Here is a 24,424-nt window from a genome sequence, read left to right on the forward strand (position 1 = left end):
ACATCTGGTGGAAAGGGAAAACAGTCATCAGAACTACGCTTTGGAAAGCGTTTGTCAGGACAGGCCCTGGGTTTGGTGACCGTGGCCTGAAAACTGGAGTGGTTAAAAAACGTACTCCGAGCTTTCTTAGGTGAGGAAAACTGATGTATCTCTACCAGAGAGGCTTGTTCCTCTAACACTGGTGGAGTGAGATTCAGAACGGAGTTAATGGACGCAATCAAGTCACTAACATCCGCATCATCCTCAGACAAGGCAATGGGGTACCTAGAGCTAGCGTCTGAACCCACAGTAAAAGTATCCTCCTCGCCCTGCACCTCGGCCCGTGAATCAGAGCCGTGGGACGAGGAAGGAGAAGGGTCCCTACGTCTCCGTTTAGGAGGACGGGGTCCTAGAACATGCTCTGAGGGCTCTGCAGAGCTCGGAGCAGCAGAGGCGCCCTGAGAAGGGGGCTGATGCATGGTCAGCAGTGTCCGGGACAGTTGTCCCATAGAGTCGGCAAAAGACTGGGAAATAGCTCTGGAAAAAGATGCTACCCAAGCCGGGGGATCAGTCACCGGGGCTGGAGCGGCCGGAGGAACCCCTGAGGAGGCTCCAGGCTGAGGGACCACCATATTAGAGCAGGCATCACAATGTGGGAATGTGCTTGGCTCTGGCAGAATGAGCTTACATGCAGTGCATATAGCGTACAGCTTTGCAGCCTTGCTCCTAGTGACAGACATGCTGCTGAGGTGGAGGCTCTGCAGCAAGAATACACTCCTGTAGAATGCCCTGAGAGTGTATAATAAAAAGCCCACAACCAGAGGTTGTGGCTTACCAGACCGCTCTCTGTGTGCCCTCCGGATTCCACAGCTCAGACCCCCAGGGAAGCGTCAGCCTTCCTAAACAGCAGCAGCTGCAGCATCCAGCGCCGATCAGTGTAAGAACGCTGAGAAAATGGCGCTGGAAGGAGGAGGGGGGCGGGGAGAAGCCCAAGAGCGGGAAACCGGAGGGCCAAGGAGAGATACAGGGGAGGGAACATCTCCTCAGAGAGGAGTGTCCTCCCCTCTGCTGGCCGGCCGGTGGGCGGCGCCACGCTATGCATCTGCATGAATGACATGCAGGGAAGCCGAAACCGAAACTAGGCCCAAACTGAAGCCGGGCCTAGATTTTAACATGCGGCCGACGAGCAGGCACCCCCGGCGCGGTTCTCCGGAAAAACACCGAGAACCGGCCGGAATTACAGTAAAAGACAAAAAACATACTCTCCCCTCAATAAAAGTACCCGGGACCCCTGAAAAACGTCTCAATACTTAGCTTTTGAGACGCAGGGCCATGTCCCTGAGGGAAGGTCAAACGCTCCGTCCAGCAGGAACCTGACAGGGCTGCGGATGGAGACCGGTCTCCTGCACAGCAGAGAGGACAGAGACGGCTCCCACTTCAAACCAGAGCCTGAAAAGGATGTTGAAGGAGCGCGGCATGTGAAGGCTCCAGCCTTGTAAAGTCAACCTTAACAGCACCGCCGACACAGTGGGGTGTGAAGGGACATGCCGGGAGTCCAGATTGGACCGCTTTTCTTCCATATCTTTAAAAACAAAAATCTTAAAAATGAAAAATCAGAGAATGCATGTGTGTGTGTGCCTCCTGAAACACAAAGCATTGAACTGGTTAGATTGTCATCCAGGGGGTGTATATAGCCCGGAGGGAGGAGCTACACGTTTTGAGTGTAGTACTTTGTGTGTCCTCCGGAGGCAGTAGCTATACACCCATGGTCTGGGTCTCCCATAGGAACGATGAAGAAAATCATGTAAAGACAAGGTCTTATTATCATGAAATGTTGCATAAACGTTTTAAAATATTGTTGAAGCAGCAACCACTGGATACCACTCACCCCGTTGAATCGAAACAACCCAGAATATGCTTAAGTTGGGCCGCTACAAGGTACGCCCAGGGATTCGGAGCAGCCATTCCTCCTGTCCCTTTGCAGCTTTTCTAATCTAATTCTAGGAGCCTTGTTTCCCTAAATTAATTCTCTAAAAAGGCTACCTACTTTATAAAAGCATCTTTTCGGTATCCAGGCCGGGGCATTATGTAAAACATAGCAGCTGAGGCATCCAAATCATTATGAGATTGGCCTGTCCCACTACCAATAATGGCAATTTAACAGACACGTTCAGTTTGTTCTGAAATTTTTTAAGTATCGGTACAAGGTTCAAAGTTTCATATTCCGCCGTTTTGTTGTGATATGGATACCCAGACATTTAACCTCTGGTACCACTTGCAGGCCCAAGCTTGCATAAATTGCCACTGTTGTCTATCGGGAGCAGGACTGACTTATGCCAATTAATAACTAGACGAGACTATGTCCCAGACTTTCAAATGACCTCCATTGCTACCCTTAAACTAGATGTGGCATCCGCCAAGAACAGGAGTGCATCATCAGCATAGAGGGCCACATTCTCTTCCACATTGCCCTTTCGAAAACCCACCACACCCGGATGCTTCCTGATGATCGCCGCGAGGGGCTCAATTGCCAGTGCACAGCACAAGATTTTTTCACAAATGTATTTCAGTCCCAATCGTCCCCCTAACCCCCATCTGGATTTTTGCGCCATTTTAGTAGTACGATTTATCATGTAAATTTAAAAAACAGAAAACGCTTGTAACTTAGTGTAATACATTTATTTACAGAATAGCAAAAGTACATCACATTTAGTGCAAATGCAACTAATGATATTAAGATTTATATATTATTTTGTAAACGTCCCATAAGCCTTTGTAAAATAAAGCTTTCAAATTCAGCACTTTAAACGCTGGACAGGTTTGCAATGTATTATGGCTGAATGCACTGCAGGCTTTTCCATCACTGAAAGTGCCAAAGTCCACGATATTAACCAAATATAACCAAGCTTGTTCAACATTCATTAACTAGATTTAGAATGATCTTTTTTCCATACCAGGATAAGTGGCCTTTCAAAAAAAAATTTTTATACAAAATCACAAGACTCTTAAAATATTTGTCTATAGATTTCTGGTTTCCGATCATCTGCTCATTACCACGTAGGCACTTCTACTTCTGGATCATTTCTTGAACAGAGCTTTTTAGTGGTAAGGCAATATATATATATTTTAGTTATGTGCGTTGTATACAATTAAAAGCAAGTAAAACATCCCGCGAGGAGCTTCGGGGGAAAGAGACCCTCAAAGCACAAAAAGCCTGCGGGCAGCTGTTTATAAAGTTTTTACACAATACTTCAATTATATACATCTGTTTCCATATGCTCATTGTAACCTAGCTTATGAAAATGTTAATCATTCGGTAAGTGACACCAATATATACTGTAGATCTATTTCGACAGATGCACAAGACTGATATGAATCAATAGAAAGGAGGAGTCAGCTGGGATTCCTAACCACACTCACAATAAACGGGATGATAAACGTATGACGGACAGTGACTGATTAAAATAAAATGATTTTACATTGCAGGCTAGAACTATTTTGTTATGATTTCCAAATTAACACACATCAGACTTGAAAACTCTTGGAATCTTTTTTTGAGACTGTGCACCCACTTTCTTGGTGGCAAATGTGATTTTGAAGACTGTCGATAGCAAGGCTCAGGAAGCAGCTCACTTTGTGACACATGGACAAAACTTTTTTGATAACCTTTTTGAAGAAGGGCTTACACAGAAGAATGCATTCCAAAAGGGAGAAAAGAACCCCTCCCCTTCCTAATTGTGTAATCAAATCCCTTACCATATCCCACTAAAGCAAGATTGTCACTGAACAGGGATTCACATACAAACCTAACAAGTGATTTTGTGCAAGATTCACAGCTCTCCCCTTTAATCGTACAACAAACCTAGAAGCAAGTAGGATTGTAGATATTGCACTCATACAAAGGGGCAAACACTGTGCTGTGTACAGCTGAATAGGCCTATGGATCTACTGACAGAAAATGGTCATAAAAATAGAATAAAATTCACCACACGATATGACATCCAGAAACAGTATTAAAACAATATTGTAAGATGAAAAAAAAAAAAAAGTTTCTGGGCGTTAAAAGGCTCGCCGGTGATGGCTTTATTATTAGCGACCCCTGGCCTAAAGGTTGCAGCATTCAATAATGCACCTATTGGCTATACACTGATGGGATGGAGGCAAGCACATTGGGGTTGGAGCCAAGCCATTCACTGGAAACCATTGACTGAAGCACGAGGCGAAAATGTGTACCTCCGCCAATAATGGCAGCCTCCATTGTATTTAGATGACGGATACATTCACAGCTGTACTTCCGCTAGAGGTATGCAGTAAGACGGTTCAAGTCACACCAGAGATTAAGCTGCAGCAAAAACATTATCTATGGGGAAAAAAAAAAAAAAAAGAAAATAAAAGAAAAAAAAGAAAAAAAAAAAAGAAGAAGAAAATGACGGCCTGCAGACCCCGAACAAGACAAGACGTCTGGAAAGGACTCAATTTACACTAAACAGACTCCCAACTTGTCAAGGAGTGATCGTGAAATTTCTGGATCAAGTTACAGAACACGCTTCATTTTTGCTCCAAGTTATTAATGCAACTAAAAATACAAATAGAAATATATAGATTTATGAAAAAAATAAAGCTTTTAGAATTTTTTTTTTTTCGTAAAACTCCATCAGACTCAAGTCTTCATTGGAGTTACAAAAGGAAAGGCAAAGCCATAGCTTAAAACAGCCCTCAGTCATTACCATCACAAAAGCTAGCCATAAGCTAGCACATAAAGAAAGAAAAAAAAACAAAAAAAAAAACACCCCTTCCCCCCAATTACCCGTCAACCCAAAAACTGACTTCAAATAACCTTAAAAAACACCATGTGTTTCTGTTTGTGTACCCCTCACCATGCCCAGAAACACAAGACCGTTATGGCTTCATTATTTTTACAGGCCTATGGTAGGTAAGCAGTTTCTGGTTGTAGAAAATTAAAGCCTCCATCCTTACAGTTACTCATTTCATATGACGCTTCAAAGCAAGCAAGCAAATCGAAAAGGACCGAAAGAAAAAACACAACCATGTTATTTAGTAGTTTTAGAATTTGTACAAGAATCCAGAAAGTAGCAGAAGTCCAATAGTGTTTGATGTTCAGTCTCCTCAGAAAAATGTCTCCATATGTTAAGAAAAAAAAAAAGCCTTCAGATCACAAACTCCATCTTGAAGGTGTAAATTCAAAGCTTGATCCATCGTGGAATGTTCACACCGCCTCGTCATTTCACTGCAGAATGAGACAAGACTATTAGTCTAGAGAAGATGGCGGCAATGTACGGAGCAAGAAGAAGCCATGTAATTCCACTCATGACCCACATCTATAGGATACACAAGGTCTGTGTGTAGCCTCAACCTGAAAATGTTAGCCACAATTTCAATAGCTGTGATGAATTTATGATTACAATAACTTATCACTGTCCTGTGGGTAGGTGATAAATGTAAGACCAGTAAGGCTAAGTTCACACTTCCGTTGTTTTGCATCAGTCATAATCCGTCGCCTAGAGGAATTACGGTATCCTGGAAAATATTTTGCAGGAATCCTGTTTTTCCCCCATAGGTTTCTATTGGTGACGGATTGCGACTGATGATGCTGCGTTGCATCCGCTGCGTCGCGGTCAGTCACTTTTTAACTGACCGCCGGGCGGGAGCAACGCAGCCTGTAACGTTTTTTGAGCAGCGCGATCCGTAGGATTTTGCTGCGCATGCTCTCTCTGGCTCCCTGCCCCCGTAACCAGGATAAACAACGGGTAACCAAGCAATGCGCTTTGGTTAGTTACCCGATATTTACAGTGGTTACGGGTGCAGGGAGCCCGCGCTAAGCGGTGTATGCTGGTAACCAAGATAAATATCGGGTAACCAAGCAAAAAGTGCTCTGCTTTTAGTTAACCGATATTTACCCTGGATACAGTGTGCAAGGAGGCCGACACTTCACCACTCGGCTCCGCCCCCTCCCGCACTCTGCATATGTGTGTGTGTACACACACACACACACACACTTGCCCCAGCCCTGCAGTCCCCGCGGCACTGACGTCCTCAGCTCCACGGCCCCGCCCCCTCCCGCACTCCGCATGTAGACACACACAATCGCACACACATACACACACACACACTCACTCACCTGTCCCCAGCCATGCAGACCGCGGCACTGACTTCCTCAGCTCCGCCCCCCGCACACAACGGAGTCCGACAACGAAATTCTTTTCTTTGTCATCCGTTGTACAACACATCAGTCACATGCGTCAAGCAACGCATGTGACTGATGCAAAACAACGGAAGTGTGAACTTAGTCTCAGGAGATGGCAAACTGGAAGCAGAGTCATATGCCAGGCTCAAGCAATTCTCCCTTATGGGTCCAACAATTCATAAAAACCACAGTAAAAGCTCAAAAGTGTCCTAAATAACTGAACAAGCTACTTATACCAACCAGAACTGGATTAGAAAAGAAAAAGCAAATTCAGATCCATTGGTTGCCATGTGCAAATGTGGTTTACTAGAGGTGATCCAGTACCTCTGGCCGGCATCACATGGTACAATATATTGGGCGATATGTCGTCGGGGTCACGGATTCCGTGACGCACATCCAGCATCATTAGAGATATCGTGTGACACCTCCGAACGACTGAACGAGCAAAAATACTCACCTTATCGTTGCTCGTTGACATGTCGTTCATTTTCAAAATGTCGTTCCTCCTTCTGCGCGCCGGTTGTTCATTGTTCCCATGGCAGCACACATCGCTCCGTGTGACACCCTGGGAACGACGAAGACCGCTTACCTGCGTCCCGCCGGCAATGCGGAAGGAAGGAGGTGGGTGGGATTTTACGTCCCGCTCATTTCCGCCCCTCCGTTTCTATTAGCCGACTGCTGTGTGACGTCGCTGTGACGCCGAACGTCCCTCCCCCTTCAGGAAGAGGATGTTCTCCGCCCACAGCGATGTCGTCCAGGAAGTAAGTGCGTGTGACAGGGGGTTAACGACTTTGTGCGCCACGGGCAACTAATTGCCCGTGATGCACAAACGACGGGGGCGGGTACGATCGCTCGTGCGATCGCACGATGGATCGTACCGTGTGACGCCGGCCTCTCACTTTCACATTGGTGTAGACCTAATATTTTGTCTGCTGCTTGCCTGTGCACCTGTTCTATTATTCAGAATAGGCCAGTGTATTAATGGTCTGTCATACACAGTCAACAGATGGGGGATGTGAGAATAGAGGGTTTATCGTGTTAATATTTATTATGCGTTGCTTAGATAGCGGCATCATATTACGCGTTTTACATGGTGGTTTATTATCCCACCATTTATGATCTTTGGAGTGTGGGAGGAAACTAGAGAACTTTGAGAAAACCCAAGCAAACATGGGAAGAACCAGAGAACTTGGAGGACACCCAAGCAAACACAGGGACAACCATACAAACTTGTTGCAGATGTATTCCTTCGTGGGTTTTGAACCAGGACCCCAACGATACTAACTACTGAGGTACAAATTTTACAGAACCAGCATCACTATCCTTAGATTTGATTTAAACGGACGGATCTTTAAAAAGGGATCCGGACCTGGGGTTCACTAGGTGCACTGTCAGGATTCTCCAGTGTCGGTACCAGGTGGTCATGTGACCACAAGTATGCGATTTGCAGACTTCTGGCCACACACTGATACAAATGAATGGAGTGAGGTTGTGCAAAACTCAAACGAAGTTGTGCAAGTCTAGTAGACACATCTAGTCTAGTACTTTTATGCAAATCACATACTTGTGGTCAAACATCCGCTCCCACAGGAGTATACTGACAGCAGGCTATGTGCGCACAATGAGGATACACAAGTCTGCAGTCACACAAGAGAGACTGCAGACTTAAACTCAAAGCCTGGAGGTCTTTAATGTATGTAGCAGGCTGTGCAGCTATTAATCACCTATTAAAGGACAAGTCTTCAAGAAGAAGGGAATTTTGTTTACTTACCGTAAATTCCTTTTCTTCTAGCTCCAATTGGGAGACCCAGACAATTGGGTGTATAGGCTATGCCTCCGGAGGCCGCACAAAGTATTACACTTAAAAGTGTTAAGCCCCTCCCCTTCTGCCTATACACCCCCCGTGCTCCCACGGGCTCCTCAGTTTTGGTGCAAAAGCAAGAAGGAGGAAAAAGAATTATAAACTGGTTTAAAGTAACTTCAATCCGAAGGAATATCGGAGAACTGAAACCATTCAACATGAACAACATGTGTACACAAAAAAACAGGGGCGGGCGCTGCGTCTCCCAATTGGAGCTAGAAGAAAAGGAATTTACGGTAAGTAAACAAAATTCCCTTCTTCTTTGTCGCTCCATTGGGAGACCCAGACAATTGGGACGTCCAAAAGCAGTCCCTGGGTGGGTAAAATAATACCTCGTAAGAGAGCCGTAAAACGGCCTCTTCCTACAGGTGGGCAACCGCCGCCTGAAGGACTCGTCTACCTAGGCTGGCATCCGCCGAAGCATAGGTATGCACCTGATAGTGTTTCGTGAAAGTGTGCAGGCTCGACCAGGTAGCCGCCTGACACACCTGCTGAGCCGTAGCCTGGTGCCTCAAAGCCCAGGACGCGCCCACGGCTCTGGTAGAATGGGCCTTCAGCCCTGAGGGAACCGGAAGCCCAGCCGAACGGTAGGCTTCGAGAATTGGCTCCTTGATCCACCGAGCCAAGGTTGATTTGGAAGCCTGTGACCCTTTACGCTGGCCAGCGACAAGGACAAAGAGTGCATCCGAGCGGCGCAGGGGCGCCGTACGAGAAATGTAGAGTCTGAGTGCTCTCACCAGATCTAACAAGTGCAAATCCTTTTCACATTGGTGAACTGGATGAGGACAAAAAGAAGGTAAGGAGATATCCTGATTGAGATGAAAGGGGGATACCACCTTAGGGAGAAATTCCGGAACCGGACGCAGAACCACCTTGTCCTGGTGAAAAACCAGGAAAGGGGCTTTGCATGACAGCGCTGCTAGCTCAGACACTCTCCGAAGTGAAGTGACTGCTACTAGAAAAACCACTTTCTGCGAAAGGCGTGAGAGAGAAATATCTCTCATTGGCTCGAATGGTGGTTTCTGAAGAACCAGCAGCACCCTGTTCAGATCCCAGGGTTCTAACGGCCGCTTGTAAGGAGGAACGATGTGACAAACCCCCTGCAGGAACGTGCGTACCTGTGGAAGTCTGGCTAGGCGCTTCTGGAAAAACACAGAGAGCCCTGAGACTTGTCCCTTAAGGGAGCTGAGCGACAAACCCTTTTCCAGTCCAGATTGAAGGAAGGACAGAAAAGTGGGCAAGGCAAAAGGCCAGGGAGAAAAACCCTGAGCAGAGCACCACGACAGGAAAATTTTCCACGTCCTGTGGTAGATCTTGGCGGACGTTGGTTTCCTAGCCTGTCTCATAGTGGCAATGACGTCTTGAGATAACCCTGAAGACTCTAGGATCCAGGACTCAATGGCCACACAGTCAGGTTGAGGGCCGCAGAATTCAGATGGAAAAACGGCCCTTGAGACAGCAAGTCTGGTCGGTCTGGTAGTGCCCACGGTTGGCCGACCGTGAGATGCCACAGATCCAGGTACCACGACCGCCTCGGCCAGTCTGGAGCGACGAGGATGACGCGGCGGCAGTCGGCCCTGATCTTGCGTAACACTCTGGGCAACAGTGCCAGCGGAGGAAATACATAAGGGAGCTGAAACTGCGACCAATCCTGAACTAAGGCGTCTGCCGCCAGAGCTCTGGGATCTTGAGACCGTGCCATGAACGTCGGTACCTTGTTGTTGTGCCGGGACGCCATGAGGTCGACGTCCGGCACCCCCCAGCGGCAACAGATCTCCTGAAACACGTCCGGGTGAAGGGACCATTCCCCTGCGTCCATGCCCTGGCGACTGAGATGAAGGGAATTTTGTTACTTACCGTAAATTCCTTTTCTTCTAGCTCCTATTGGGAGACCCAGACGATTGGGTGTATAGTACTGCCTCCGGAGGCCACACAAAGCATTACACTAAAAAGTGTAAGGCCCCTCCCCTTCTGGCTATACACCCCCAGTGGGATCACTGGCTCACCAGTTTTAGTGCAAAAGCAAGAAGGAGGAAAGCCAATAACTGGTTTAAACAAATTCACTCCGAAGTAACATCGGAGAACTGAAAACCATTCAACATGAACAACATGTGTACCCGAAAAACAACCAAAAATCCCGAAGGACAACAGGGCGGGTGCTGGGTCTCCCAATAGGAGCTAGAAGAAAAGGAATTTACGGTAAGTAACAAAATTCCCTTCTTCTTCGGCGCTCCATTGGGAGACCCAGACGATTGGGACGTCCAAAAGCTGTCCCTGGGTGGGTAAAGAAATACCTCATGTTAGAGCTGCAAAGACAGCCCTCCCCTACGGGGAGGCAACTGCCGCCTGCAGGACTCTTCTACCTAGGCTGGCGTCCGCCGAAGCATAGGTATGCACCTGATAATGTTTGGTGAAAGTGTGCAGACTCGACCAGGTAGCTGCCTGGCACACCTGTTGAGCCGTAGCCTGGTGTCGTAATGCCCAGGACGCACCCACGGCTCTGGTAGAATGGGCCTTCAGCCCTGATGGAACCGGAAGCCCAGCAGAACGGTAGGCTTCAAGAATTGGTTCTTTGATCCATCGAGCCAGGGTGGCTTTGGAAGCCTGCGACCCTTTGCGCTTACCAGCGACAAGGACAAAGAGTGCATCCGAGCGGCGCAGGGGCGCCGTGCGGGAAATGTAGATTCTGAGTGCTCTCACCAGATCCAACAAATGTAAATCCTTTTCATACCGATGAACTGCATGCGGATAAAAGGAAGGCAAGGAGATATCCTGATTAAGATGAAAAGAGGATACCACCTTAGGGAGAAACTCCTGAATGGGGCGCAGCACTACCTTGTCCTGGTGGAACACCAGGAAAGGAGCTTTGGATGACAGCGCTGCTAGTTCAGACACTCTCCGAAGAGACGTGACCGCTACCAGAAAGGCCACTTTCTGTGAGAGTCGCGAAGTGACACATCCCTCAGAGGCTGGAAGGGCGGCTTCTGGAGAGCAACAAGGACCTTGTTTAGATCCCACGGATCTAACGGCCGCCTGTACGGAGGTACGATATGACAAACCCCCTGCAGGAACGTGCGCACCTGAGAAAGTCGTGCTAGACGCTTCTGAAAAAACACGGATAGTGCCGAGACTTGCCCTTTAAGGGAGCCGAGCGACAAGCCCTTTTCCAACCCAGATTGCAGGAAGGAAAGAAAGACAGGTAACGCGAATGGCCAGGGAGATACTCCTTGTGCAGAGCACCAGGATAAGAAAATCTTCCACGTTCTGTGGTAGATCTTAGCAGACGTAGGCTTCCTAGCCTGTCTCATGGTGGCCACGACCCCTTGGGGTAATCCTGAAGACGCTAGGATCCAGGACTCAATGGCCACACAGTCAGGTTCAGGGCCGCAGAATTCCGATGGAAAAACGGCCCTTGGGACAGTAAGTCTGGACGGTCTGGTAGTGCCCACGGTTGGCCGACCGTGAGATGCCACAGATCCGGGTACCACGACCTCCTCGGCCAGTCTGGGGCGACGAGTATGACGCGGCCGCAATCGGATCTGATCTTGCGTAACACTCTGGGCAAGAGTGCCAGAGGTGGAAACACATAAGGGAGCCGGAACTGCGACCAATCTTGCACTAAGGCGTCTGCCGCCAGAGCTCTGTGATCGCGAGACCGCGCTATGAAGGTCGGGACCTTGTTGTTGTGTCGAGACGCCATTAGGTCGACGTCCGGCACCCCCCAGCGGCGGCAGATTTCCTGAAACACGTCCGGGTGAAGGGACCATTCCCCTGCGTCCATGCCCTGGCGACTGAGGAAGTCTGCTTCCCAGTTTTCTACGCCCGGGATGTGAACTGCTGATATGGTGGATGCTCTTTCCTCCACCCACATCAGAATCCGCCTGACTTCCTGGAAGGCTTGCCGACTGCGTGTCCCTCCTTGGTGGTTGATGTATGCCACCGCTGTGGAGTTGTCCGACTGAATTCGGATCTGCTTTCCTTCCAGCCACTGCTGGAAGGCTAATAGGGCAAGATACACTGCCCTGATTTCCAGAACATTGATCTGAAGGGTGGACTCCTGCTGAGTCCACGTCCCTTGAGCCCTGTGGTGGAGAAAAACTGCTCCCCACCCTGACAGACTCGCATCTGTCGTGACCACTGCCCAGGATGGGGGCAGGAATGATCTTCCCTGTGATAATGAGGTGGGAAGAAGCCACCATTGCAGAGAGTCCTTGGCCGTCTGAGAAAGGGAGACTTTCCTGTCTAGGGAAGTTGTCTTCCCGTCCCATTGGCGGAGAATGTCCCATTGAAGTGGGCGCAGATGAAACTGCGCGAACGGGACTGCCTCCATTGCTGCCACCATCTTCCCTAGGAAGTGCATGAGGCGCCTTAAGGGGTGCGACTGACCCTGAAGGAGAGACTGCACCCCTGTCTGTAGTGACCGCTGCTTGTTCAGCGGAAGCTTCACTATCGCTGAGAGAGTATGAAACTCCATGCCAAGATACGTTAGTGATTGAGTCGGTGCCAGGTTTGACTTTGAAAAGTTGATGATCCACCCGAAAGTCTGGAGAGTCTCCAGCGCAACATTCAGGCTGTGTTGGCATGCCTCTTGAGAGGGTGCTTTGACAAGTAGATCGTCTAAGTAAGGGATCACCGAATGTCCCTGAGAATGCAAGACTGCTACCACTGCCGCCATGACCTTGGTGAAAACCCGTGGGGCTGTCGCCAGACCAAATGGCAGAGCTACGAACTGGAGATGGTCGTCTCCTATCACGAAACGTAGAAAACGTTGGTGCTCTGTAGCAATCGGCACGTGGAGATAAGCATCTTTGATGTCTATTGATGCAAGGAAATCTCCTTGAGACATTGAAGCAATGACGGAGCGGAGGGATTCCATCCGGAACCGCCTGGCGTTCACATGCTTGTTGAGCAGCTTTAGGTCCAGAACAGGACGAAACGAGCCGTCCTTTTTTGGAACCACAAAGAGATTGGAGTAAAAACCTTGCCCTTGTTCCTGCTGAGGAACAGGGATCACCACTCCTTCTGCTTTTAGTGAGCACACCGCCTGCAGAAGGGCATCTGCTCGGTCGGGATGTGGGGAGGTTCTGAAGAACCGAGGCGGAGGACGAGAACTGAACTCTATCCTGTACCCGTGAGACAAAATGTCTGTTACCCACCGGTCTTTGACCTGTGGCAGCCAAATGTCGCAAAAGCGGGAGAGCCTGCCACCGACCGAGGATGCGGAGGGATGAGGCCGAAAGTCATGAGGCAGCCGCCTTGGAAGCGGTTCCTCCGGTTGCTTTCTTGGGGCGTGAGTGAGCCCGCCAGGAATCTGAGCTCCTTTGCTCCTTCTGAGTCCCTTTGGACGAGGAGAATTGGGTCTTGCCGGAGCCTCGAAAGGACCGAAACCTCGACTGCCACTTCCTCTGTTGAGGTTTGCTTGATCTGGGCTGGGGTAAGGAGGAGTCTTTACCCTTGGATTGTTTAATGATTTCAGCCAATTGTTCACCAAACAGTCTATCTACAGATAGTGGCAAGCTGGTTAAACATTTTTTGGAAGCAGAATCCGCTTTCCATTCCTTTAACCACAAGGCTCTGCGCAAAACCACAGAGTTGGCAGACGCCATTGAGGTACGGCTTGTAGAGTCCAGGACAGCGTTGATAGCGTAAGTCGCAAACGCAGACATTTGCGAGGTTAGGGACGCTACTCGCGGCACTGCTGGACGTATGATAGAGTCCACCTGTGCCAGACCAGCTGAAATAGCTTGGAGTGCCCACACGGCCGCGAATGCTGGAGCAAACGACGCGCCGATAGCTTCATAGACAGACTTTAACCAAAGGTCCATCTGTCTGTCATTGGCATCTTTAAGTGAAGCCCCATCCTCCACTGCAACTATGGATCTAGCCGCAAGCCTGGAGATTGGGGGGTCCACCTTTGGACACTGGGTCCAGCGTTTGACCACGTCAGGGGGAAAGGGATAACGTGTATCCTTAAGACGTTTGGAGAAACGCTTGTCTGGGTAAGCATGGTGTTTCTGGACTGATTCTCTGAAGTCAGCGTGGTCCAGAAAAGTACTCAGTTTACGCTTGGGATACCTGAAATGGAACTTCTCCTGCTGTGCAGCTGCCTCCTCTGCAGAAGGGGCAGGGGGAGAAATTTCCAATAGACTATTGATGGCCGCTATATGGTCATTTACCACGGCGTCACCATCAGGAGTATCCAGATTGAGAGCGGTTTCAGGATTAGACTCCTGATCACCCTCCTCTGTCTCATCATGTAGAGACTCTTCTCGCTGAGACCCTGATCCGCGTGATGACGTGGAGGGTCTCTCCCAGCGAGCACGCTTAGGCTGCCTGGGACTGTCATCTGAATCAGAGCCGTCAGGCTGAGATGCCTGGGACCCCCTTGAATCACGGATTAACTCCAAATGAGGGGGACCGGGGAACGTTGCCGCAGCAGTGTCCATGGTCTGAGTAACTGGCCTGGCCTGCAAGGTCTCTAGTATCTTTGTCATAGTGAGAGACATTTTGTCAGCAAAAACTGCAAACTCTGTCCCCGTCACCGGGACAGGGTTCACCGGCGACTCTGCCTGGGCCACTACCACCATAGACTCCGGCTGACGAAGTGGCACAGGGACCGAACATTGCACACAATGGGGGTCATTGTAACCTGCCGGTAGATCAGCCCCACAAGCGGCACAAGCAGCGCTTACAGCCTGTGTCTTGGCACCCTTGCGTTTTGCGGATGACATGTTGTCGTCTCCTCAGAGCAAGATAGGGTATACAGCCAAGAAGCGACCTTACAGTGCAATATATATATACATATATATATGGTATAGAGAAAAAAGGTACACCAAAATAACACTGTGGCACTAGTGGGGCCAGCACTAAAGTGCTGCTTACCGCCCGCTTAACGCGGGTGTGTGGTCGCCAGAAATCCCTTGTCTGGGTCTCCCAGAGCCTGTGTCCGTTCTCCAGCCAGACTGCATGTAGTAATGGCTGCCGGCGTCCTATGGAGAGGGGCGGGCCCTGGGCGTGTGCAGACAAAGAGCGGGAAACTTGCGTCCCCCTGTGCTCAGTGAGAGGGCTGGAGCATGTAAATAAGGCTCCAGCCCTCGGCGCTGATTAATCGTACAGCGTCTCTCCCTTGCCCTGATTGACAGGGTGGGGGCGGGAACGAAGCGGAGCTAGGCCGCAGAAGCCGGGGACTAAATTTATAAGCGACGCCGTCGTAAAAGCACGGTCGGCGCTAAGTCCCCGGCGCACTACAAGTCGCAGCCGCGCCGCCGCTCCAGGGGCGGCCGGCGCGGCAGTCCCCAACACATAAAGTCACTCAGACAAACTGTAGTGACTGTAACCCCAGCGCGCAGCGCTACTGTGCCCGGCGCACTAGCACACCCAGCAAGCCTGGAATGTGCGCGGCCTGTTTGGGACACAGAGTACCTGAATGTCGCAGGGCCTTGTCCCTGAACGGTACCCAGCTCCGTATCCAGCAGGTTCCATGGGTCTGTGGATGGAGCCCGGCCTCAGGGCTTGGGGGCCGGTAAGATCCCACTTCCTCAGAGCCCCTCAGGGGGATGGGGAAGGAAAACAGCATGTGGGCTCCAGCCTCCGTACCCACAATGGGTACCTCAACCTTAACAAACACCGCCGACATAAAGTGGGGTGAGAAGGGAGCATGCTGGGGGCCCTAGTATGGGCCCTCTTTTCTTCCATCCGACATAGTCAGCAGCTACTGCTGACTAAACAGTGGAGCTATGCGTGGATGTCTGACCTCCTTCGCACAAAGCAGAAAACTGGTGAGCCAGTGATCCCACTGGGGGTGTATAGCCAGAAGGGGAGGGGCCTTACACTTTTTAGTGTAATGCTTTGTGTGGCCTCCGGAGGCAGTACTATACACCCAATCGTCTGGGTCTCCCAATGGAGCGCCGAAGAAAATCTGCTTCCCAGTTTTCCACGCCTGGAATGTGAACTGCAGAGATGGTGGAGGCCGTGGCTTCCACCCACATCAAAATCCGCCGGACTTCCTGGAAGGCTTGCCGACTGCGTGTGCCGCCTTGGTGGTTGATGTATGCCACCGCTGTGGAATTGTCCGACTGAATTCTGATCTGCTTGCCTTCCAGCCACTGCTGGAACGCTTTCAGGGCAAGATACACTGCCCGTATTTCCAGAACATTGATCTGAAGCGAGGACTCTTGCTGGGTCCACGTACCCTGAGCCCTGTGGTGGAGAAAAACCGCTCCCCACCCTGACAGACTCGCGTCCGTCGTGACCACCTCCCAGGATGGGGGTAGGAAGGATTTCCCCTTCGATAATGAAGTGGGAAGAAGCCACCACCGAAGGGAAGCTTTGGTCGCCTGAGAGAGGGAGACGTTCCTGTCGAGGGACGTCGGCTTCCTGTCCCATTTGCGTAGGATGTCCCATTGAAGAGGACGCAGGTGAAACTGCGCGAAAGGAACTGCCTCCATTGCTGCCACCATCTTCCCCAGGAAGTGCATGAGGCGCCTCAAGGGGTGTGACTGGCCTTGAAGGAGAGATTGTACCCCTGTCTGTAGTGACCGCTGCTTGATCAGCGGAAGCTTCACTATCGCTGAGAGGGTATGAAACTCCATGCCAAGGTATGTGAGCGATTGGGCCGGTGTCAGATTTGACTTTGGAAAATTGATGATCCACCCGAAACTCTGGAGAGTCTCCAGGGTAGCGTCGAGGCTGTGTTGGCATGCCTCTTGAGAGGGTGCCTTGATCAGGAGATCGTCCAAGTAAGGGATCACCGAGTGACCCTGAGAGTGGAGGACCGCTACTACAGTAGCCATAACCTTGGTGAAAACCCGTGGGGCTGTTGCCAGGCCGAACGGCAGTGCCACGAACTGCAGGTGTTCGTTTTCTATGGCGAAGCGCAAGAAGCGCTGGTGCTCTGGAGCAAATCGGTACGTGGAGATAAGCATCTTTGATATCGATCGATGCAAGGAAATCTCCTTGGGACATTGAGGCGATGACGGAGCGGAGGGATTCCATCCGGAACCGCCTGGTCGTTACGTGTTTGTTGAGAAGTTTCAGGTCCAGGACAGGACGGAAAGACCCGTCCTTCTTTGGGACCACAAACAAGTTGGAGTAAAAACTGTGGCCCTGTTGCTGAAGAGGAACAGGGACCACCACTCCTTCTGCCTTCAGAGTGCCCAGCGCCTGCAGAAGAGCCTCGGCTCGCTCGGGAGGCGGGGATGACCTGAAGAATCGAGTCGGGGGACGAGAGGTGAACTCTATCCTGTAACCGTGAGACAGAATGTCTCTCACCCAACGGTCTTTTACCCGTGGCAGCCAGGCGTCGCAAAAGCGGGAGAGCCTGCCACCGACCGAAGATGCGGAGTGAGGAGGCCGAAAGTCATGAGGAAGCCGCTTTGGTAGCGGCACCTCCGGTGGCCTTTTTAGGACGTGACTTAGACCGCCATGCGTCAGAGTTCCTTTGATCTTTCTGAGGCCTTTTGGACGAGGAGAATTGGGACCTGCCCGCGCCCCGAAAGGACCGAAACCTCGACTGCCCCTTCCTCTGTTGGGGTATGTTCGGTTTGGGCTGGGGTAAGCATGTATCCTTTCCCTTGGATTGTTTGATGATTTCATCCAAACGCTCGCCAAACAATCGGTCGCCAGAAATTGGCAAACTGGTTAAGCGCTTTTTGGAAACAGAATCTGCCTTCCATTCCCGTAGCCACAAGGCCCTGCGGAGTACCACCGAATTGGCGGCTGCAACCGCCGTACGGCTCGCAGAGTCCAGGACAGCATTAATAGCGTAAGACGCAAATGCCGACGTCTGAGTGGTTATGGACGCCACCTGTGGCGCGGACGTGCGTGTGGCTGCGTCAATTTGCGCTTGACCTGCTGAGATAGCTTGTAGCGCCCATACGGCTGCGAACGCTGGGGCAAAAGAAGCGCCGATAGCTTCATAGATGGATTTCAACCAGAGTTCCATCTGCCTGTCAGTGGCATCTTTGAGTGAAGCCCCATCTTCCACTGCAAGTATGGATCTAGCTGCCAGTCTGGAGATTGGAGGATCCACTTTGGGACACTGAGCCCAACTTTTGACCACGTCAGGGGGAAAAGGATAACGTGTATCCTTAAGGCGCTTAGAAAAACGCTTATCTGGACAAGCATGGTGATTCTGGACTGCCTCTCTGAAATCAGAGTGGTCCAGAAACATACTCTGTGTACGCTTGGGAAACCTGAAACGGAATTTCTCCTGCTGAGAAGCTGACTCCTCCACCGGAGGAGCTGAGGGAGAAATATCCAACATACGATTGATGGACGCAATAAGGTCGTTCACTATGGCGTCCCCGTCCGGAGTATCAAGATTGAGAGCGGCCTCAGGATCAGAATCCTGATCAGCTGTCTCCGCATCATCAACCAGAGATTCCCCCCTCTGAGACCCTGCACAATATGATGATGTCGAGGGAAAATCTAAGCGAGCTCGCTTAGTCGGTCTGGGGCTGGGGTCTGTGTCAGAACCCTCAGCCTGGGATCCATGAGATACCCCGGGAGGACATTGTTGGTCCAGCTGAGGTGGGCCAGGGAACAAAGATTCAACAGAGTCCCTGTGCTGAGATACCAGCCTGGACTGCAAGGCTTCTAGTATCTTAGCCATAGTCTCAGAGAGTTTTGCAAACTCCGTCCCCGTCACCTGAACAGTGTTAGCAGGTGGCTCTCCCTGGGCCCCTCTTAGCAGAGGCTCCGGCTGAGTAAGAGCCACAGGGGCCGAACAGTGCACACAATGAGGGTCAGTGGAACCTGCCGGTAGCGGGGTCGTACATGCGGCGCAGGCAACATAATAAGCCTGTGTTTTGGCACCCCTGCCTTTTCCATGGCCGCGGCGGTCAGTGCGGCAGTCCCTATACATAAACACACTCAGCAACGCTGAGTGTGTAATGGCACATATTAACCCGGTCAGCGCCGTGGTCCCCGGTGCACTAGCACACCCAGCAAAGCTGGAGTGTTGCTGTGCGCTGTCCCCACAGGGATACAGAGTACCTCCAAGTAGCAGGGCCATGTCCCTGAACGATACCCGGCTCCTATCCAGCAGGCTCCACAGGAGTTGTGGATGAAGCACGGTCTCAGTGCCTGGAGACCGATAGGATCCCACTTCACCCAGAGCCCTGAGGGGGATGGGGAAGGAAAACAGCATGTGGGGTCCAGCCTCCGTACCCGCAATGGATACCTCAACCTTACAACACCACCGACAAGAGTGGGGTGAGAAGGGAGCATGCTGGGGGCTCTATATGGGCCCACTTTTCTTCCATCCGACATGGTCAGCAGCTGCTGCTGATTAATCTGTGGAGCTGTGCGTGCGTGTCTGACCTCCTTCGCACAAAGCAAAAAACTGAGGAGCCCGTGGGAGCACGGGGGGTGTATAGGCAGAAGGGGAGGGGCTTAACACTTTTAAGTGTAATACTTTGTGCGGCCTCCGGAGGCATAGCCTATACACCCAATTGTCTGGGTCTCCCAATGGAGCGACAAAGAAAAGGGATAATAAAGTACAGCAGTGATCATTCCTGTTGGGTTAAACATGGTAACTAATGGGAACTGTCTAAACAGAGGAGACTAGGAGCCATCAGAGCACTACATTGTATTATTCCTAGGCGCAGGTTGAGGAACGAATAGCTTCTCTCTATCCAAAACAGAAAATATTAGTCTCAATAGTGCAATACTACATAAAAATTCTAGAAAGCTAGTTATCCTGCTTTTATACCTACATGCTACAACCCATAAAGCATCTTACCTGGCAATTGTTAGAAAAGTATAGGTTTGCCTGAGGTCTTCTCCTGCACATATGTAGTAAACCTTTTAAGAAATTTTGGGTATTCCCGTTTGGCCACTGCTCGTAGTACAGAGGCAGGAGCCCACCCTCCAGGATTCACTAAAGGAAAGACCAAAATAAGACGTCAGGATACAAAACTCACCAGTTACCATGAAGACAATTCAAATTTAAAAAACAAACAAAAAAAAAAATATGTGGAAATAGGATTAATGTCCCCACAGAATGGCGGGTGTGGAGACCTGGAAATATATACCTATCAGATCAAGCACTGAACAGCGGCTCTTACCATTAGCAACGTATGTAATTTTGCACTGAATGTTGTCTCTGCTGATTTCTTTGTTGCCCTCTGGTGGACTAACAAGAGTCTGACAGATCATGGCGATGTTGATTTTGGCACGTACACACCGGTTAAGCTTAAAAGAGAAGAAACAAAAACACATGAACAAATTAAAATCCAGAGCATTCAATAAAGAATCTCAGAAGTTCATATTATTGTGAGAATGCCAATTACAGCCCCTCCTGGCAAGAGTCGCAGCTGTGACCATGCGGTGCCTTCTGGCCTAATAGACTTTGTACTGCACCCGCTGAAGCCCGATATTATGAACTTGCTCTGTATTAAAGGGCTCGCTCTGGGTGGTTGTACAAAAAACACACATGCCGATGTTCACACGTTGGGCTTTTTTCTGTAGCCAAAACCACCTCTCTTGGCAGTAAAAAAAAAAAAAGAGTGGCTTCCAAAAAGCTGCATTTTTTGTTGTTTTATGGTGTGTTATTGTCTACAGTACATGTTTAATAAAATTAGTTTCCTTCATCACAACGAGCAGTAAAAAGCAGTGGTTGTGTCTTCTGCAGCGTTTCTGAAATATCACATTGCTGTCAATATTGCAAAAATGCTGTAAAAACGGTGAAAGACGGGGTATGTCCAGAATTCTGAGCCAATAGGTCATGGGAGACTGGAGCTCCAGCCAGACACTGCTATTTAACGGTTATTTTCCTGCCCCGTCCGAATAACAACCTCCTCCTGACATGGACCCCTGAGGGTGATGACTTCTGCTGTCGCTGCACCTCCACAGCAGGGTTTGCACTGGACATTTTTCTCAAAGTGTTGGCGGGCTTTGGCCTTGCGGCGTCATCTTGCCATTTGTCAGCACTCCTCTCTGCAGAAGAAACGGCAAGAGCCTCTGAGGTAGGAGAGGGTCCGGTCCCTGTGAAGGCAGAGGGGAAAGACCAGGGGAAATATTACACCCCCAGCCCTGAATCAGACTTTTCACACTTGCAGTCTGGGCTGGAGCAGAGTGTCTCGAGGCATGTCTCCCACATGCACCTGCAGCTCTGGGACCTTTACTATGTGGGGATTCTGCTGGGTCTTAGCCCAGGGCCTCGATATTTATGACCCCTTTGCCGACAAGACCAGACAGAACATGCCCTAATAAAAGACCCACATTGAAGGGGTTAATTGAGAGAACTCTGATATGGGGGGGTACTATTTTGAACACAGATATACCACCTATTCAGAGGCTGTAAGCTCTTCCCCTGCCCTACTGGCTGAAAACCATGGTCCCACCTAGTCTCCCCCTGAAAGGAAAAAGTTCCTTAGTCATCTCCCATCTAGAGAGGACTTAGCTCTTTAATTACTGAAGTCAAGGAAATGTGCAAGTCTGAAATTGCGTCCGATACAAGATGTGCAATATATTACAGGAAGACTTGACACTGGAAGAGGATCATGATGTTACCAGTGCAAGTACCTTGTTTCTACGAAAAGAAGACTGTCTTATATTAATTTTTGCTCCCAAAGATGGGCTAGGTCTTATTTTCAGGGGGTGTCTTATTTTTCCATGAAGAAGAATTCACATTTATTGTTGAACAAAAAAAAAAAAATGAACATTATATACTGTACAGTAGTGGTCATCGCAAACCATCCTAAACAGACAAACTGTGAATCTTATCAAGAATTTCTTGTTACTACCATTATTTCCATGTACAACATTCCCTGGTGTTCTGTTCGGACGGCATGCTTTTAAACAAAAACTTTGCTAGGTCTTACTATCAGGGGAGGCCTTATATTTAGCAATTCAGCAAAACCTCTACTAGGTCTTATTTTCAGGGGATGTCTTATTTTTGGGGAAACAGGGTATGTAAGATCTCCAACGGTTAATAACATCTCAAAAAAGAGAGGTAAACAAGTTCTAAACGCATACTGACAACCTTGATAACGGACAGGCTGTGCAATATAAGAGTACGGGGTATTCCTAAATTGATGGATCAGAAAGATACTAAGGATATGCGTCAAACTATTTTAAATTCTATTCTGGGAAATCTTCTGGCAACACCCATAAAGTTTGATAGAGCACATAGGGCTCTGAACACTAAGGGCTCCTTGCCTCATCCCCGTGAATTAATTTGTTGCTGACATGACTTTGAAATATGATGAAAGCCAGATCCCAGCGGTCTATCACATGTGCAATGAATCAGATATTCCCCGATCTCTCCCGCATAACCCGTCAGAAGAGGAGACATCTAAGACCTTTATTGAAGACCCTGCAGGATCAACAGTTCTCCTACAGATAAGTTTTTCCTTTTGAATTAACTGCTCGCAAGGATGGGGATATCGGCGACCCTGAGGTCCCTGGAGGACTTGTTCTGTGATAAGCTAGTCCTGTCATTACCAGATCGGAACTTATCGCTGCCTTCACATTCCTCTCGACTGGTGTGGTGTCAAGAGTGAAAAAAGTGGAAGGAAGAGCACAGAGGAGTACACAGCCCAGACCAACTCGACTTTGGCTAGAAGGAGCAGACCCAGCTCTTGATTGTCCAAAATTTTTGGGAGATTCTTCTTCTTAGATTCATAGACAGTTTGAAAAAGAATTGGTTCATGCTATTGCAGGTCATGCATAACACCACAAAGCAGTTTCCTTTTCTCTGAAGTGGTTTGGGTCTCCCATAACTCAATGGTGTCTTTTGCTTGGTTGGATGCTTTGATGGATTTCCATTAGTTTCTCTACTCTTTGGCCGTGGTGTCCTCCCATTGATAAAATATACCGTGTTTCCCCGAAAATAAGACAATCCCCGAAAATAAGACATCCCAGGAGTTTTCAGGGAAGCTTTAATATAAGACATCCCCTGATAATAAGACATAGCTGCGGTCAATAATGAAGTGTCATGCAGCGGTGAAAGAGTTAAAGACACTGCAGGACACTTCATTATAGGCAGCGGGCACCCCCAGAAGAGAGAAGACAGAAGAAAGAAGACCCCCGATCATACTTACCAGAAGCCGACCGGGAGCAGGGGAGCGCATCAAGGTCCTGCAGCGGCGGAACACACGCACGCACGCACGCACGCACACACACCTCACACACAACATCCGGCGATATCGCTTGCTTCTCGGCGTGCAGTGACCTTCCAGGACCTGCTAAGGATCACATGGCCGGAAGCATGTGGTATCTCCGGACGTTGTGAGTGTGTGAGCGCGTATGTGCGAAATCGTCAGTGTGTGTGAGTGTATGCGATCGGATGTGTGCGTGTATGCTGTCTGAGTGTGTGTGTGCGTGTATGCTGTCTGAGTGTGTGTGTGCGTGTATGCTGTCTGAGTGTGTGCGTGTGTGTGTGTGTGTGTGTGTGTGTGTATGCGATCGGATCTGTGAGTGCCGGCAGGAGGCAGACGAGCATGGCGTGCAAAACAGCTGCTGGGACCGCCCACCGGAGGGCACAGGGAGAAGTAGGTGTGTGCGAGTGTATGCGATCAGATGTGTGCGTGTATACTGTCTGATGTGTGACTGTGTGATCATAAGCGATCGGATCTGTGAGTGTCGGCAGGAGGCAGAGGAGCACGGCGTGCAGCACAGCTGCTGGGATCGCGGGGTGGGTGTGTGTTTGTGTGTGAGTGAGTGTGATCTGGTGTGTGTGTGTGTGTGTGTGTGTGTGTGTGTGTGTGTGTTCTGATGTCAGCCAGACGCAGGGGAGGCGTGCAGCGTACCTGATGGTAGATCACAGAAGGATCTTGGAGCCATACAGACGCCCTGGGCTGGTAAATATGACGATCCTGGGATGGGTGACGGTCTGCTTTTTGTGGGGGGTAAACTTACCCCCAACCATGTCGTCTCGAGAATAAGACACCCCCTGAAAATAAGACCGTGCTTTTTTTCAGGGCAAAAAAAAAAAAAAATATAAGACAGTGTCTTATTTTCGGGGAAACAGGGTATTTCGGGTTACTCTCGCTTTCTTTCTAAATACTAGATTGGTGGGGTCACAGTGCCATTGGGAAACATTGTTAAAATTGTAAGAATGCTTATGTTTTCTCCTCATGTTTTTTGTTGTCTATGTCTTCCCCTTTGCCCTGTTAGGTCTCTCTATATCCTTTATGTCAGATCAGCCACTCTTTCTGAAGGAAGGTATACCTATTGAAGAAATTATTGTACACGGTCCTTCGGGCTAGTCTGGGAAATGAATCTATGAGGAGACTCATGCGAGTGAGTATGGTTATGATTTGTATTGTTTCTCCTACATTATGTAAGTAATTATGAAACGTGTGGTTTCTCTCATCATAAGGGGTTTTAAGAGGCGAATTACACTTCGAGCGTTAAGGGGCACTGAAGGTGAA

The 24,424-nt window shown here is 49.5% G+C and overlaps 1 protein-coding gene across 1 annotated transcript in view; it reads right to left on the reverse strand.

Annotated features, from left to right (window-relative positions):
* Positions 1–2,643: 2,643 nt before the first annotated feature.
* The window catches only part of CERT1 (ceramide transporter 1), a 102,183-nt gene continuing 80,402 nt past the window's right edge, over positions 2,644–24,424 (reverse strand). Inside the window, exons 15-17 of the mRNA XM_075325475.1 lie at positions 20,114–20,240; positions 19,789–19,926; positions 2,644–5,227 (exon numbers count right to left, since the gene is read on the reverse strand). Coding sequence (XP_075181590.1) covers positions 19,799–19,926; positions 20,114–20,240 — 255 coding nt within the window. The 3' untranslated portion in view covers positions 2,644–5,227; positions 19,789–19,798. The remainder of the gene's footprint in view (positions 5,228–19,788; positions 19,927–20,113; positions 20,241–24,424) is intronic.

Source organism: Anomaloglossus baeobatrachus, chromosome 1 (assembly GCF_048569485.1).
Source record: "Anomaloglossus baeobatrachus isolate aAnoBae1 chromosome 1, aAnoBae1.hap1, whole genome shotgun sequence".
NCBI lineage: Eukaryota > Metazoa > Chordata > Amphibia > Anura > Aromobatidae > Anomaloglossus > Anomaloglossus baeobatrachus.